The sequence below is a fragment of the Hyperolius riggenbachi genome, chromosome 6 (genome assembly GCF_040937935.1).
Source record: "Hyperolius riggenbachi isolate aHypRig1 chromosome 6, aHypRig1.pri, whole genome shotgun sequence".
Lineage (NCBI taxonomy): Eukaryota > Metazoa > Chordata > Amphibia > Anura > Hyperoliidae > Hyperolius > Hyperolius riggenbachi.
The window spans coordinates 134871990-134890069 of NC_090651.1; the positions used below are offsets into that span (position 1 = coordinate 134871990).

At 43.1% G+C, this 18080-nt stretch overlaps 1 protein-coding gene across 5 annotated transcripts in view; it reads left to right on the forward strand.

Moving 5' to 3' along the window:
- The window catches only part of AGL (amylo-alpha-1, 6-glucosidase, 4-alpha-glucanotransferase), a 144510-nt gene that overhangs the window by 57034 nt on the left and 69396 nt on the right, over positions 1–18080 (forward strand). For all 5 annotated transcript variants that reach the window (XM_068239967.1, XM_068239968.1, XM_068239970.1 and 2 more), the window contains exons 4-6: positions 1612–1778; positions 7240–7443; positions 10683–10864. In XM_068239967.1, the coding sequence (XP_068096068.1) occupies positions 1612–1778; positions 7240–7443; positions 10683–10864 (553 nt within the window). The remainder of the gene's footprint in view (positions 1–1611; positions 1779–7239; positions 7444–10682; positions 10865–18080) is intronic.

The window sequence follows — 18080 nt, forward strand, 5'->3', positions numbered from 1 at the left end:
GATCTGCGCTGCGATTCCCAAAAATGCGTGCAGCACGCGATAGCGCAATCGCGCTGCCACGCAGCGCATATGATGGGAACGGTAGAAGGGCTGTCTATGCCCTTCTACCGTTCTTGCGTGTCGCACACTATACGCGCTGCCAAAATGCGGACGGCAGCGCGTATAGTCTGAACGAGGCCTCACACGTAAAAACGTATGTGTTAATGTTCCTGCACCAGCGGAAATGCGTAAAAATGTATACAATGCATCCCAGCGACCCCGAGGTCGACAAAAACAAAACTAGCTGGCGGAGGGGGACCGGAGCAGCAGTGAGTGACTACGAGGGCACAGGGTGGCTGCATGGGGCTGGTAGAAGCCCCAGGTAAGTGAAACTCATATTTTTTTTGCCTGATAATTCCTTTAAGCCCAGGATCCTCAAGAGGTTAAAGGACATCCGAGGGGAAAATAAACTGATGAGAAAAACAATTGCATCTATCCTCTCTCTCCTAAAAATTACTTTTTTAGATATCCCCAAGTTTTATTTTATATTTGTTTTTACTGTTTAATTGTCTCTGCTCAGTGACACCTTCATTGAAGTATGCTAGAGCTCAAATCTATTAATTATTCACCCTTTTTATCTCTTTCTGCTCCCAGAAGCCATTTACTGACAGGAAAGTATTTTATGGCTGTTATTACTTATCAGTGAGGGTTATGCATATAGTCCAACCCAGTCCCGACCCGAGCAGAAACTGTCACTTGCATGCTTGATGTTTAACTCTTTCAGGCAGAGAAAGAAAAAAGGAACACAGCATAGTTATTTGTGTGCTGGGTACTGTACACACACATGTCTCTCTCATCATGTCACATGTCACCTCGGTTAACCTCACCATTAAACTTTTTCCTCAAGAGGAGTAAGTTTTATTTTTAAATTGTATTTAGTCATTTTATTAATTTTATTTCACTTTGGTGCCTCTGAAGCACGTACATAGGCTTTCCTTGCTCCTGTTTTAGTTCTTTAGTTTAAAAGGACCCTAAGCAGTGGATTAAAATGAAATTGGTACTTGCCTGGGGCTTCCTTTCAGCCCACCGTAGGCCGCAAGTTCCCCCAGCGTCCTTCTGGCTCCTCTCTGGGGCCCCCCTGGTAGCTCCTTTACCAGTGACTTTTGAGCGAAGTGTCACCCATCACTTCCTGGACCAGGATGGTCCTCGTCATCACGGTGGCTGGCATGACAGTCCTGCACATGTGTGGTTTTCTAACTCTGAACCGCGCATGCCCAGGACTGTCACACCGGCTGCCGTGATGATGCATAGCAGCCGGCGTTATCACGTGGAGCGTTCCGGTCCAAGAAGTGTTGGGCTGACACTTCGCCCAAAAGTCACCGGTAAAGGAGCCGCCAGTGGGACCCGGGGAGGAGCCAGTTGGACGCTGGGGGACCTAACGGCCTACGGTGGCCTGGAGGAATCCCAAGGTAAGTACCAATTTCATTTTTATCAACTGTTCAGGGTCCCTTTAAGTACTCACTAGAAGCTGTAACACCCAGTCCATGCTGCTTTCCCTGCAATATTCATCGATCTGTGTCTCATAAGGCTCTTGCAACAGACTTTATCTAAAATGTTTGTTCTCTTTTGCAGTGGACAGAAAAGTGGGGAAGGCTACATTGTTGTGGACCCAGTCCTGAGAGCGGGAATGGATAATCATGTCCTCCCTCTGGATTGTGTTACCCTGCAGACCTATCTTGCTAAATGCCTGGGGCCATTCGATGAGTGGGAGGACAGACTGAAAGTGGCCAGAGAGTCAGGTAACATAGTACTTACTGCTAAAGTGCAGTATAAGTAAAATCAGAGAAAGCATGTAGCACTACCATAGAAGTAGTAATATGTAATGTGCAACCTAAAAGTACATACCTGTAATTGTAAAGATACTAAATTTAAACCCAGTGGTGGCAGTGAGAATTGTACCGTTTTAGCCATCAGAAAAAGCAAAACGTTTTGAATCAGGATGATACCATTTATTGGCTAACTTGGAAGAAAAAGAGTAAGTTTTTCGGCTGATAAGCCTTCTTCAGACTCCATTCCTGGAATCGAATCTGAAGAAGGCTTATCAGCTGAAAGCTTATTCTTTTTCTTCCAAGTTAGCCAATAAATGGCATCATCTTGATTCACAACTTAGCATTCCTGTTTAATTCACTGTCCGTTGTTACAGGCCTCTCTCTACCCCTCTCTGCTGGACTGGCTGCATAGCTTTTTTGCTTAAAGAACAACTATCAGATAAACTGTTTTTCTGTAAACCCCACATACCTATAGAGCTTTTAGCCAGCATCACTCACAAGCCTTTTGCAGGTCTCTCAACACAGCCCGTGTGAAATAATTACAGCTTGTAACAATTGAGTCAGTGTCCATGTTGAAGCCATACCATGTGGGAAGGTTACACTTCTCTGTCACTGTTCACAGAGGAATGATATACCGTTTTTTTTTTTTTTTCACACACACTGCTTTATCACAGTTTATATAAGAATAGGTGCAAGATTTTTGCAACTATAAAACCGCTTTTAAAGAGGAGTCTCATTTATTCCTGTCAGATTTGGAAGCTTACGCCCCCCCCCCCCCCCCCCCCATTCAGAAGGGGCTATTCCTGGCTGTAAACACTGTTTACTTAAAGGAGTCATCAGGCAAAAATTAAAAAGCTTTACTCAGCTGGGGCTTTCTCCAGCCCCTTGCATCCAACTGTCCCACGCTGTCACCTCCGCTCCCCGCTGCTGTCCCGCTTTCGCCGCACGGTGCAGAAGCCGACCGCGGGATGGCCTTACTGCCTCTGTCAATCATGGCCACGTGGTCCGCGGTGAACTGTGCAGGCGTATAGTTCTATGCCTGCGCAGTTCGCTGCGGACCACGTGACCATGATTGACAGCGCCGGTTCGTGCAGGCGCAGTAAGGCCGACCCCGCGGTCGGCCTTTGCACTGTGCGGCAAGAGCGGGACAGCGGCAGGGAGCGGAGGTGACGGCATGGGACAGTCGGCTGCAAGGGGCTGGAGAAAGCCCCAGCTGAGTAAAGTTTTGTTTTAATTTTTGCCTGACAACTCCTTTAAGGTGGCCACTACCGGTCCAATTTCTAGCAAAAAATCATTTGAGCGATCAGAAATTGTGATCGGATTGGTTGAAAATAATCTCAGTTGATGGGCACAATCGATTATGAATGACTATAAATAAAATGGATTTTTGTCAAGCTAAAATTTGGATTTTCTTGGTTGGTTGCGATAGATAAGAAGCAAAAATTGGTTCGTTGATGGTGTAGCGAACGATTTTTCACTAGAAATTGGACCATTAGTGGCCACCTCAGTGTTCTCCCCAGAATTTTTTTCCAGCCGGGTGGCATGAAAAAGTAGCCGGGTGGGTCGGCACGGGGAAATTTGGCGGCGTGCGTAAGTTACCAGAGCACGCTATGCTGCACTACCGCAGCCTAGCGTACGCTCGTCTCTCTATCGCTGTCCACTTTTACCATTTAGTTTCCAGTTGCATTGGTTGTGGGGTATTGCAGATAGTGTGCAGGGGCCACATATAATCAATTTATTATAGGAAATGTCCAAGGAGTTAAACAAAGATCTACTTACCAAAGGGGCATTCTCCAGCCCCTGGCAGCAGTCTTGTGCCCTCGCCGCAGCTTCGGTGTCCCGGTATCTCCTCCGTTTCAGATGGCAACCCTGTCTGTCTGGCATCTACTGCACCTGCGCAGAACGCTGACACCAGGTGCAGTAGATGCCGACCTGGCGAAGTCGGTATCTCCAACGGGGAGGATCCCGGGATGCCAGAGCTCAGGCGAGGGCGCAGGATGGCTGCCAGGGACTGTAGGAAGTAAACCTTTGTTTACTAACTCCTAGGACACTTCCTTTAATATATTATAATCATTATATGTAGCCCTTGCACACTATCTGCAATATCACATGACGCCCCATTTACCCTCCCAGCAGCCCCCTCCCCCCGGCGATATCATGCACATCAACCCATATCCATGGTCAGTGAACATAACAGCCTGCAGATTGCGTATACAGTATATATAATCACAGCCCGCATATAGAATTTGATCACAGCCCGCATATAGTATTTGATCACAGCCCACATATAGAGTTTGATCACAGACCGCATATAGAATTTGATCACAGCCCGCATATAGAATTTGATCACAGCCCGCATATAGAATTTGATCACAGCCCGCATATAGAATTTGATCACAGCCCGCACATAAAATTTGATCACAGCCCGCACATAAAATTTGATCACAGCCCGCACATAAAATTTGATCACAGCCCGCACATAAAATTTTATCACAGCCCGCACATAGAATTTGATCACAGCCCGCACATAGAATTTGATCACAGCCCGCACATAGCAGCCCGCACATAACATTTGATTCAGCTTCAAGCCGACAGTGAGCTGTGTGCATACCTGTCTCCCCGTCTCTGCACAGCTCACAGACACACGGCTCTGCAGTCGGCGGCCAGCGCGACATCTCGCGCTTCCCGGCGAGCTGGTGCTGTGATTGGCTCAGCGCATAAGAGCCAATCACAGCACCAGCTCGCCGGAAAGCGCGAGATCTCGGAAGCAGGAGAGAAGCAGCGCATCCTGACAGCCGAGCACTCGTTAGCGGCGAGCGCTGCTCACGGTGACAGGGACACAGCGTCACAGTGACAACGGGGCATGCAATCTCACCAGCCGGGCGGTAATTAAATTTACCCGGGCGCTCCGCCCGGCTGATTGATCCTAGGGAGAACACTGCACCTTTAGACTCGGTGAGCAGAGAGACTCAGAAACACCACAGAGCTGTTGGTGATGAGTTACTGTATATACACACGATCACTATTTGAAACTATATTTCTGCTTTCTATCATTCTGAAGATATTTCAGTCACAGTATTACTCCTAGTGAGAACACTCTGTATGCTGGATGTCCTGAACACAGCACTCCATAGTAATGCCCACAGTGAAAACTGTTCTCTGTCATTTTTTCTTCACACAAATGAAACAATGAAAAAAGCCTTTGTATTGCTATTTGCTAGTAATTACTGAAAATATATGTGGCATTTAGAATTTTAGTTAACTTTGATAGATGTCCTTTAAGGTGCACTGAACAAACCTGCTAGATTCAGCACCATTTATGTGGGTGCTGCATAGTGTACGCTAGCACTCATGGGGTTTTACTCGTTGTGAGCATTTTTTCACCCTTTACTGTTTGCTTTGAGTGCCAGTGTTCAGCTACAGTGGGTTGAAGTTTTCCACATTTTGTCACATTATTGCCACAAACATGCATCAATTTTATTGGAATTCCACGTGAAAGACCAATACAAAGTGGTGTACATGTGAGAAGTGGATCGAAAATCATACATCATTCCAAACATTTTTTACAAATAAATAACTGCAAAGTGGGGTGTGTGTAATTATTTGGCCCCCTGAGTCAATACTTTGTAGAACCACCTTTTGCTGCAATTACAGCTGCCAGTCTTTTAGGGTATGTCTCTATTAGCTTTGCACATCTAGAGACTGAAATCCTTGCCCATTCTTCTTTGCAAAACAGCTCCAGCTCAGTCAGATTAGATGGACAGCGTTTGTGAGCAGCAGTTTTCAGATCTTGCCACAGATTCTCGATTGGATTTAGATCTGGACTTTGACTGGGCCATTCTAACACATAGATATGTTTTGTTTTAAACCATTCCATTGTTGCCTTGGCTTTATGTTTAGGGTCATTGTCCTGCTGGAAGGTGAACCTCCGCCCCAGTCTCAAGTCTTTTGCAGTCTCCAAGAGGTTTTCTTCCAAGTTTGCCCTGTATTTGGCTCGATCCATCTTCCCATCAACTCTGACCCGCTTCCCCATCAACTCTGACCAGCTTCCCTGTCCCTGCTGAAGAGATGCACCCCCCGAGCATGATGCTGCCACCACCATATTTGACAGTGGGGGTGGTGTGTTCAGAGTGATGTGCAGTGTTAGTTTTCTGCCGCACATAGCGTTTTTTGCAGAGCACCTTCTTCCTCATGGTTGCTGTGTCCCCCACATGGCTTGTGGCAAACTGCAAACGGGATTTCTTATGCTTTCTGTTAACAATGCCTTTCTTCTTGCTACTCTTCCATAAAAGCCAACTTTGTACAGTGCATGACTAATAGTTGTCCTATGGACAGAGTCTCCCACCTGAGCTGTAGATCTCTGAAGCTTGTCCAGAGTCACCATGGGCCTCTTGACTGCATTTCTGATCAGCGCTCTCCTTGTTTGGCCTGTGAGTTTAGGTGGATGGCCTTGTCTTGGTAGGTTTACAGTTGTGCCATATTCCTTCCATTTCTGAATGATCACTTGAACAGTGCTCTGTGGGATGTTCAAGGCTTTGGAAATCTTTTTGTAGCCTAAGCCTGCTTTAAAATTCTCAATAACTTGATCCCTGACCTGTCTTGTGTGTTCTTTGGACTTCACAGTGTTGTTGCTCCCAATATTCTCTTAGACAACCTCTGAGGACCTCACAGAGCAGCTGTATTTGTACTGACATTAGATTACACACAGGTGCACTCTATTTAGTCATTAGCACTCATCAGGCAATGTCTATAGGCAACTGACTGCACTCAGATCAAAGGGGGCCGAATAATTATGCACACACCACTCTGCAGTTATTTATTTGTAAAAAAATGTTTGGAATCATGTATGCTTTTCGTTCCACTTCTCATGTGTACACCACTTTGTGTTGGTCTTTCATGTGGAATTCCAATAAAATGGATTCATGTTTGTGGCAGTAATATGACAAAATGTGGAAAACTTCATGGGGGCCGAATACTTTTGCAACCCACTGTATATAATAGCCAAAAGCTGCCTCCAGCTATAAAGAAATTGTCTGTTATGTGCTTGATTTTAGCGATGGTGATTGGCTGTTATTTAGCTGAAGTGCTATTTATTAATATTGTAGTCCCTAGTGCTTGCATTTAGCACTGAGGATGAAGATGATAAAAAGTGAGTATAGGTTAGGTTTCCTCCGCACCTCATACAACGCATGTGCCTGATAAGTATCACAATTATTATTGCTATGATTGTATGTCAGCTTTTTTATAATGGATCTTATTAAAAGTTAAATGTTTTATGGCCATGGTGAGCTGCTCCTGTAGCCTCTTTTTCTCTTTGAACATAGGGTAGGTTTCTACCGTTAAGGAGAGTTACTGTTAGGGAATAAGGTAGGAAAGGTAGGTTTGTTTTAAGATGCGTTACACTCTAAAAGTTTTTTTTTCTCCATTTTAGGTTACAATATGGTACATTTTACACCCCTCCAGACTCTGGGGAAATCTCGGTCTTGTTATTCTTTGGCTGATCAGTTACAGCTGAATCCCGAGTTCTCCAAGCCAGGAAAGACGTATACCTGGGAGGATGTTGGAAAACTGGTGGAAAAGATGAGAACACAGTGGAATATGATGAGCATCACTGATGTTGTGTATAACCACACAGGTATAATCACATGTTCTGTAGCTGATGAATGGTGTTTTTCTTCTGTATTATACATCAAAACATGTATTCAGCTCAATACTGGCTGTTAATGGGAATAGTACAATTGTCAAGTAGTGTGCTAGTAGTATACATGCCCGAAGAAGACTCAAGAAGCACTGCATGCTCACCTTAGGCCTCTTGCACACGGCAAGTGATTCCGATTCAGATTCCGCTTTTTAATCAGTTTTTACATCCGATTCCGATTTGCAGTGTGCAGGGAGCAAACTGCAAATCAGAATCGGATGTAAAAACTGATTAAAAAGCGGAATCTGAATCGGAATCACTTGCAGTGTGCAAGAGGCCTTAAAGTGAGTATGGCCCTTATTCAATTCACTTTATAGCCTATGTTTTCACCTAGGAGATAGATTATAATCTTCTGTTTAAAATAAAGGTGCCCATACATTAGACGATGTATGGGCAGATCGACCAAGAGACAGATCTCTCTCTGATCGGAGAGAGATCTGTTGCTTGCCCATACAACACAGGCCGATTCCCGTTCAATTTCATGCTGAAATCGATCCGGAAACGGAATTGTGATGCTGCATCCGCTGCATCGCCACTCCAACACTGTCCCCCCTAATATTTTAAATAACACACAGCTTTCTGCTTTTTTTCCACACAACACACATATTCGCATACAGTACATGACGGCACAAACGCGTAAATGGGGAAGTATTCACGGAAAAATGTTTGTGTTAAACACTAATACAAAAGCCGACCGAGACCCGGAATCGCACAGGAACACGGCCTTACAAGTGTGTTCCCTGCCTTAGTGTGCACATGCCAAAGCGGATGCGTGCGCACTGTTGAATTGTGTGTGTTTTTCCGGCCGTGGCAAAACGTGTCCATACGCGTATAGTGTTTTCCTTGCCTAAAGGAAACCTTAACTAAACTAATGAAAAGAGTTTCACTTTCCTGGGGCTTCTACCATCTCCCTGCAGCCGCCCTGTACCCACAATGTCCTGGAACGATCCTTTGGTCTCCCGCAGTGGCTTAGTTTCAATTCCAACAACAGAGCCAGTTGCCGGTGACTGCACCTGCACGGCCCTGGCTGCGCGCATCCTCGATCATGCTCCCGCCTCTAGGAGTTGCAAGCGCAGTAGGAGAAAACATTGTACTGACCATGTGCAGAACACTCCCGGGGGATGATCCCATTCTAGTTTTCAGTATGGTAACATTTATGACATGTATCAAATGCTCTGTGACTCCATGGCCTTTGATAAGAAAGAATGACTTTGTTACATTTGGTGAGAAAAAAGGGCCTTTAGTGCTACTGGTAGTTAACAGTCTGCCGTGTGCCCAAAACCTAACTGATTATTTATAAAGGTTATGATTTTAACTGTGACAAGCGAGAGTATAGAATTCGGGGTGTTCGAGCGCTGAGGACCAAGTCATTAAAAAAAAAAATTGTGCCAAAGTTGAAAAAAAACTATAAAAAAAAAAATACCATTTTCAAAGTTGTGGTACAATTTTAGCAAAAAATCGTATAAGTACAAATGTTACAAAATATGTATATTTGAGTAGATCTAGGACTCTAAAATAGAGCGGTGACATTTATGGCTTTTGTTAACTGTTCAGACGCTCCATGAGCTTTTCTAAGAAGGAATGACTGTTTTGCTTTTGTTGCAAAAAATAGGCTTGAAAAATCAGTTGGTTCTGCTCATGGTTAACCGTGTATTGCATGGCCAAAAAGTTATCTGATTATATATATAAGGTATCATTTTAATTGTGATAAATGAGAGAATAGAATTTATTTGGGGTGTTTGAGATCGGAGGTCTATGACATTTTAATTTGTTTAGCTGCAAGCTGAATGAGAAGTAGTAAAATTGATATTTTCATATACTTTGTACAAAAATAAAGCAATTGTAAAAGAACCCAAAAGTGACAATAGTGAAAAGAGAATACATAAATAGTTACTTTAGCGACTGAGTTTTTTAAATATGTATACTCCTATTTTTGCTAATAAGGGCTTGTAATCATTGGTAGTGTGCAATGAGAAAACAAAAACCTCAACACAGAAAAAAATACACCTTTATTTCCAAATAATATATTGTCACCATACTTTGTACTAGGGACATAATTCAAATCTTGTGATAATCAGGACAAATAGGCAGATAAAATGTGTGGGTTTTATGTATGGTAGCATTGTTTATTTTAAAACTATAGGGGATGGAATTGGAGAAATTGTGTATTTTTTCCATGTTTTTTCCCTTTAAAATGCATAGAAAGTAAAGTAATTACTGAAAACAAATATCACCCCCAAAAAGCCTAATTTGTGGTGAAAAAAAACAAGGTATAAATCATTTTGTCTTGGTAAGAATTGAAAAGTTATTGGCAAATGAAAGGGAAGAGCGTTGACAGGCAAAAATTGCTCTAGTCCGTTAGGATAGAAACCCTTGGGGGTGAAGTAGTTAAGGTGCATGCCGAGATTAAACTAGGATGATACATTAATCTAGGGGTTGAACTACACATGTAGACTGTCAGCTAAATCAATCATGAATGATAATCTTGGACTGAATGTAGCATTTAGGCGTTTGTCAGGGAAAGGGTTAATCTCAGGGCTAGGGAGAGTGATTTATAGTAGGAAGGTAAAGGGAATTTGAAGTGAGAGAGAGAGGGAGGCTGCCATTACTATTTCCTTTTAATTAATACCAATTGCCTGACTGCAATGCTGATCCTATACCTATAATACTTTTAGCCGTAGACCCTGAACATGCATGCAGATCAGGTGTTTCTGACAAGATTAGCTGCATGCTTGTTTGAGGTGTGTGATTCAGACACTACTGCAGCTAAAGAGACCAGAAGGACTGCAAAGCAACTGGTATTGTTTAAAAGGAAATACATATGGCAGCCTCCATATCTCTCTCACTTCAGGTACCCTTAAAGGATAGCCAAAGGTAGTAAGTGGGGATATTAGGCTTATGTAAAAGGCCAAGTGAGTTATACTGACTGAGCTTTCTACTCTATGACTGCTGGGTTTGAAGATATTGTGAGCCAAATTGTAAATGGATTCGTGTCATACTTACTATACATTTTAATTTCTAACCTATTGATGTGGGGGCAGGTAACTATCTGTATATGCTTGGATTGCTGCTGAGAGTTCAGCTTTATTGTTGGATGAAACATATTGCTTTTATATGATATACATTCATTTTACAGACGGGGGACTGTTTTCATTCGTTTTGTACTTTTTATGTAGCTGCAAATAGTAAGTGGATTCAAGATCATCCAGAGTGTTCATACAACCTAGTAAACTCACCACACCTGAAGCCAGCGTGGTTACTGGACCGAGCACTGTGGCACGTCACGTGCAAAGTGGTGGCTGGGAAGTACGCTGCTAGGGGGTTTCCGGCCCTCATCCAGAATGACCAGCAACTCAATGTAAGTTAGTTATTATTATTATTATTATTATTATTATTATTATTTAGTATTTATATAGCGCTGACATATTACGCAGCGCTGTACATTGTATATAAATATATTGTCTTGTCACTAACTGTCCCTCAAAGGAGCTCACAATGTAATCCCTACCATTGCCATATGTCTATATTATGTAGTGTAAGTACTGTAGTCTAGGGCCAATTTTTTTTTAGGGGGAGCCAATTAACTTATCCGTATGTTTTTGGAATGTGGGAGGAAACCGGAGTGCCCGGAGGAAACCCACACAGACACCTGGAGAACATACAAACTCTTTGCAGATAGTGCCCTGGCTGGGATTCGAACCAGGGACCCAGCGCTGCAAGGCGAGAGAGCTAACCACTACGCCCCCCTGCTGCCCCGTTGGCCTCATCTATAGAGTGTAGCACTGGAGAAAGTGAATATTTGCTGTATAATTATGTTGGTGTATTTGTGAGCATCTGCCATTTGAGCAGATTTGTAGAGAAGGCTTGATCTAAATCAGAATTTGCCTATCTATGCTGTCAAACTGACTTATTAAGCCCATAGATATCCACTACCACTAGGGTTTAGCTTATCTGGATCTCATAGATGTGAACATATGCAGTTAAACAGCTAAATCTGTAAACAGAGAAACAGAGTTGGTATTGTATTTATATGAGGTACCACTCCATGGTCCACTGTGGGGTCCAAGGCCACTCCTTAGTGAATCCTTGCCATGAATGCAATTATTAGCAATGAAGTCCGCTATCTGAAAATAAATTGTAGTGGCTGAGGCCTGATTGGTGGCTGCCAAGCTGGGGGCGGGCCGAGGCCACGCAGATGAAGGTTTCCGAATAGCTGTGGCAGTCTACGGAAAGACTGGTGCTCCTGCACTGCCAAGGAGGAGCGGGGGAGGGGACTAGAGGGGGAGGTATGTATTTAACCCTGCTGGCAGCTCTGAAAGAATATCGGAAAATTGAATACTTTCCACACCTTCTGTAATTTTCCTTTCCTGCATCGAACGATGGCGGCATACATATGGGTATAGGCCCCGCCCGCTGACCCCGATAGGATAGTTCACATAATAAAGTTGAAGAACACACCCCCTCTTGCCACTCTGGTGAATCCTCGAATGGACAAGAGGTAGGGATTCGTATGCCGCCATCGTTTGATCCAGGAAAGGAAAATTACAGAAGGTGAGTATTCAATTTTCCGATTTCCTGGACCAAACATGGCGGCATACATATGGGATGTAAAAAATCACAACAGAGGGAGGGAATACTGCAAAAAGTGAACAATTTATTTACATAGAAGAACAGCTTTCCCAAAATCTTCATGCACTGTATGCACTGAAGACCAACTAGCCGCTCTACAGAGTCCAGAGATACCTTTGAAAAGCATGCCCAGGAGGCAGACATGCCCCTTGTAGAGTGGGCATGCACCTCCTGTGGTATTGGTAACCCCTTAATCTGATAACATCTTTGAATTAACTTCACTACCCATGATGCGATAGTTCTTGCAGACACTGGTAACCCTTTTCTAGTTCCTCGAAAGTCAATAAATAAACTATCTGATGATCTGACATAGGCAGTAGCATCCAAACAAACTTGAATATTTCTTCCCACGTCCAGAGGATGACATTCTTCATTTACTAACAGTGTAGGTAATGTAAGCTCCTGGTTCACATGAAACGATGATGCTACTTTTGGAATATAGTCCAGAACTGGCCTAATGACCACCCTATCTGGAAAGAATTCCATCAGGTTGCCGGAACAACCAAGAGCTTGAAGGTCAGACACTCTTTTGCCTGAAGTGATAGCCACCAGGAACACGGTCCTCAGGGTGAGATCTTCTAATGAAATAGAGTCCAAAGGACTATAGAGGGTTGAGGATATTTGGGGACCACTCCACTTCCTCCTTCACACGGACTGTGGAAACATAGATGTGTTCCACTAAAAAATATCCGTATAAAATACAAGAGGAAGAAAGCACTCTTTTTTAACCAAAGGAAAACAACGCATGTGCAAGAAAGGTGTATAGAAAAAAATTGACACCCTGTGCATAAATTCCAAGAAATCAGGCTTGCATTTAGCATCCTGTTACTTTTCTAGGACCAATTCCTCCTCATGAACACCTGCGCAGTAAGCCCTGTACAACGTGGGCTTGATTGACAGCGGCGGTTCGCACATGCACAGTGTGGACGACCTCGAGGTCGGCTTCCGGACCGAGAACGGAGACCGGGACAGTGGCAGGGAGCGGAGGTGACAGCGTGGGACAGTCGGCTGCTAGGGGCTGGAGAAAGCCTCAAGTGAGTAAAGTTTTTTTTTTTTTTTTTAATTCGCCTGATGACTCCTTTAAGAGAAAAGTGGAGAGCCTGGGATTATTCATTTGATATGAGCATAGGATAAAAAAAAAAACATCAATATGTAAAAAGATAGCATTATACCTGAAGTTATGCTGAGAAATGCAGCTGCTTTTTCTCCCAAACGCCTTGGGAGCTGACAGAGTGTCAGTGTGACACCAGCGCTACAACGCTATCCACGCCGCCGCAGCCCAGCCACTCCACCGGCGTCCACGCTGTAAACACTTCCTGGATGCCTTATACACAGAAAGGCGCCCAATCACAGCTTCCCAATGCAAATTTTGCTTCTCGCGAGCCTACCACGGCTTCCTGCTCTGCGCAGCTCTCAGGAACGCCTGACTCTGCCATGATTGAGCAGGGAAGCCCTGAGGAAGAAAGCCAGCAGAGGAGGAGAGGCATGTATCAACTCCTATTAGGGGTCTCAATGCCGCAAAGACACGCGGGAGAGGCTGAACCCGCTCCTTGCACAAGGAAACAACAAAACACAAGAAAAAAAAGGTAAAAAAATATAAAAGAAAAAAATTACAGCGAACCTGTCCATTCGAGGACTGAAAACAGAACGGTGAGAGGGGTGAGAGGTTCTTCAACTTTATAATGTGAACTGTCCTATCGGGGTCAGGGGGCGGGGCCTATACCCATATGTATGCCGCCATGTTTGGTCCAGGAAATAGTGATGATGAACCAAGCTGATTGATTTTCAGCAACAAAGCTCAGCATACAATATGCAGAGACATCGGAAAGTGCATAAACAGCCCTGTCTGATGGGTAAGCTGATGCTCTGGAAATGTATGAAGCTTGAAAATTCACCAATCTAATTCCAGCTTTCAAGAAGCATACATTTGCACAGAAATATTGTATCATCCTGCATTAACTTGTAGCATTTTGCACCTCATTGTCTATCTCTAGTGGATTTAAGAAATGCAGTTTATAACAAATGTTAATTATAATGCAGCTGGCTTCCATTTTCTATGTACTGCAATAAGGGACTAATACCACATCAATTCTTAAAAGGAAGAATGAAATACCACATGAAATATCAACTAACACATGAAATACCACATGTATTCTTAAAGTGACACTGAAGTGAAAAAACTTATGATATAATGAATGGTATGTGTAGTACAGATAATTAATAGAACATTTGTAGCAAAGTAAAGAATCTTATATTTTTATTTTCAGTTATATAGTGTTTTATTTTTTATTGATTTTTTTTTTTTATAACATTGCATCATTCTCTAATATTTGCAGTTTAGAAAAATACACTCTGTATTTTAAACTATGAAACAGAGCAGAGCTAATGACCCTTTGAACTTTTCTGCAGTAAAATCTTATCTGAAGCTGTCTTTCATTGTTTCTTTGATGTATAAGTGCTTCAGGCTGGGTGCACACATAGCAGAAGTTAGCTAGCGTTGCGTAAAACGCTACGTTTTTGCCTCTAATGGAAGTCTATGGGCCACAGGAAAAACACATATGCGTTTTCAAACCTGCATTTTTAAAAACGCTGGTTTTGTTGCACATTATGCAGGAACACTGCCAAAACGCACATAATGAAAGTCAATGGGAACGGAGTGGTATGCATTTGTCATGCGTTTTCCATGCATTTTTATATGCTTTTTTTCCCAAAAATATTTTTTTGTTGCTCTCTTTTTGCCTCCTGTAGTCTTGCAAGTGATTTGCATACATGGAAATATAAAAAAAACACATAGAAAACGCATACAAAATGCATATGTGTTTGGTATATATCAGTGATGGCTAACCTTGGCACTCCAGCTGTGACAAAACTACAAATCCCATCAGGTCTCTGCCTCCCTGAGTTATGCTTGGAGCTGTCAGAGTATTGCAATGCCTCATGGGACTTGTAGTTCCACCACAGCTCGAGTGCCAAGGTTAGCCATCACTGGTATATATGAACCACAAACCCATTAAAACACACACAAAATGCATGAAAAACAAATGCACAAAAAATGCACAAAAAACTCACACAACATTAACATAAAACATGACATAACATGCAGTCTATTACGCTATAGGCCCATACACACGTCGGATTTCCGCGAACGACGGGTCGTTTGCACGCCCCGTCGTTCGCCCGCTAAATCGGGCGTGTGTACAGACTGTCGTTCGCCTGATAAGGGTGAGTTTGAGCGATCCGCTGGGCGGATCGCTCAAACTCACCCTTATCAAGCGAACGACACCTTATCAAACTCACCCTTATCAAGTGAACGACAGTCTGTACACACGCCCATATGAAATAACACATGTATTCTTGAAATAAGAAACTCATCTTTAAAATAAAGCATAAGGTTAAAACCTTTGCAAATTGACATGAAGAGTGTGCTATTTTGCTGTCTGTAAAATATCACCAGTGAGGAAATAATCGTCTTAGTGAATTGAGCCCTTAGCTTTTAAAAAGCAGAGCAACACAAATAAACAGCAACTGCTAAGTATGACTGACAACCCCTGCTGTTTGAATGGAAATGTACTGGCCATAGCAGTGATGTGATACGTCTGGGTACAGAAAGTTTCCTGTTTGCTGGGTGGCTCAGCTGCAACGTGGGACGGGAATGGGATATACAGGATCTTCTCCAAAAATTAGCATATTGTGATAAAGTTCATTATTTTCTGTAATGTACTGATAATCATTAGACTTTCATATATTTTAGATTCATTACACACAACTGAAGTAGTTCAAGCCTTTTATTGTTTTTCTTATTGATGATTTTGGCATACAGCTCATGAAAACCCAAATTTCTTATCTCAAAAAATTAGCATATTTCATCCGACCAATAAAAGAAAAGTGTTTTTAAAATAAAAAAAGTCAACCTTTAAATAATTATGTTCAGTTATGCACTCAATACATGGTCGGGAATCTTTTTGCAGAAATGACTGCTTCAATGCAGCGTGGCATGGAGGCAATCAGCCTGTGACACTGCTCAGGTGTTATGGAGGCCCAGGATGCTTCGATAGCGGCCTTAAGCTTATCCAGAGTGTTGGGTCTTGCGTCTCTCAACTCTCTTCACAATATCCCACAGATTCTCTATGGGGTTCAGGTCAGGAGAGTTGGCAGGCCAATTGAGCACAGTAATACCATGGTCAGTAAACCATTTACCAGTGGTTTTGGCACTGTGAGCAGGTGCCAGGTCGTGCTGAAAAATTAAATCTTCATCTCCATAAAGCTTTTCAGCAGATGGAAGCATGAACCCACTTTTGAACCAGAAACAGCGGCAGAAGCGCCTGACCTGGGCTACAGAGAAGCAGCACTGGACTGTTGCTCAGTGGTCCAAGGTACTTTTTTCCGATGAAAGCAACTTTTACATGTCATTCGGAAATCAAGGTGCCAGAGTCTGGAGGAAGACTGGGGAGAGGGAAATGCCAAAATGCCTGAAGTCCAGTGTCAAGTACCCACAGTCAGTGATGGTCTGGGGTGCCATGTCAGCTGCTGGTGTTAGTCCACTGTTTTTTTTATCAAGGGCAGGGTCAATGCAGCTAGCTATCAGGAGATTTTGGAGCACTTCATGCTTCCATCTGCTGAAAAGCTTTATGGAGATGAAGATTTCATTTTTCAGCACGACCTGGCACCTGCTCACAGTGCCAAAATCACTGGTAAATGGTTTACTGACCATGGTATTACTGTGCTCAATTGGCCTGCCAACTCTCCTGACCTGAACCCCATAGAGAATCTGTGGGATATTGTGAAGAGAAAGTTGAGAGATGCAAGACCCAACACTCTGGATGAGCTTAAGGCCGCTATCGAAGCATCCTGGGCCTCCATAACACCTGAGCAGTGCCACAGGCTGATTGCCTCCATGCCACGCCGCATTGAAGCAGTCATTTCTGCAAAAGGATTCCTGGCCAAGTATTGAGTGCATAACTGAACATAATTATTTGAAGGTTGACTTTTTTTGTTTTAAAAACACTTTTCTTTTATTGGTCGGATGAAATATGCTAATTTTTTGAGATAGGAAATTTGGGTTTTCATGAGCTGTACGCCAAAATAACCAATAAGAAAAACAATAAACGGCTTGAACTACTTCAGTTGTGTGTAATGAATCTAAAATATATGAAAGTCTAGTGTTTACAGAAAATAATGAACTTTAGCACAATATGCTAATTTTTTGAGAAGATCCTGTATACTAAAATGTTAAGGTGTCCATTAATGTTACAATTTTAGTGGACGATTGAATTTTCATTCAGATTATTCCCATTGTATTGTATGCAAACAGAAAAGCTGGTGGGCCCAATTGATCCCAAACAAGCGCATTATCGGTTGTTTCTTTAAAAAATCATCTTTCCGCATGGTGGATTTTTTTCATTGATATAATCAAAAGGGCTGGAACCCACTAGAGCGCTTTTGTGAGCATTTAGGGAGCACTTTAAGTTCCACAGTAGCGATTGCGATAGCAAAATCGCAATCACAGGACATGCAGCATTTTGGGTGCGTTTGCGCTTCAATATAAAGTATATAAAAACTGGCAAATCGCTTTATGAATCACTACGCACAGCAATTTGTGTGTGATCAGAATCGCTGGCAAAAAGCTTACACTTTTTGAAATTGCTACCAAAATCGCTGGAAAACGCTCATGAAATCACTTACAAAATGCTAATTAAGTACTTCTGTACCAGCAGTCTCTGCCCCCTTAAGGACCAGAGACTGCTGGTACCAAATATCTGCTCCTCCTGACGAATCGCCGCACATAACCGCTGGTCGCCGCGGCTCCTCCATCTCTGCAGGCACCTCTCTCTGCCGTCGCTATGACGGCTGAGCTCTGTGCGCCGGTCAGGAGCAGCTTTCATTGGCTCCTGACTCTGTCCATCAGTGTAGCCCCCTCTTCTCCGGCCGGCATCTCTGCTCCTAAT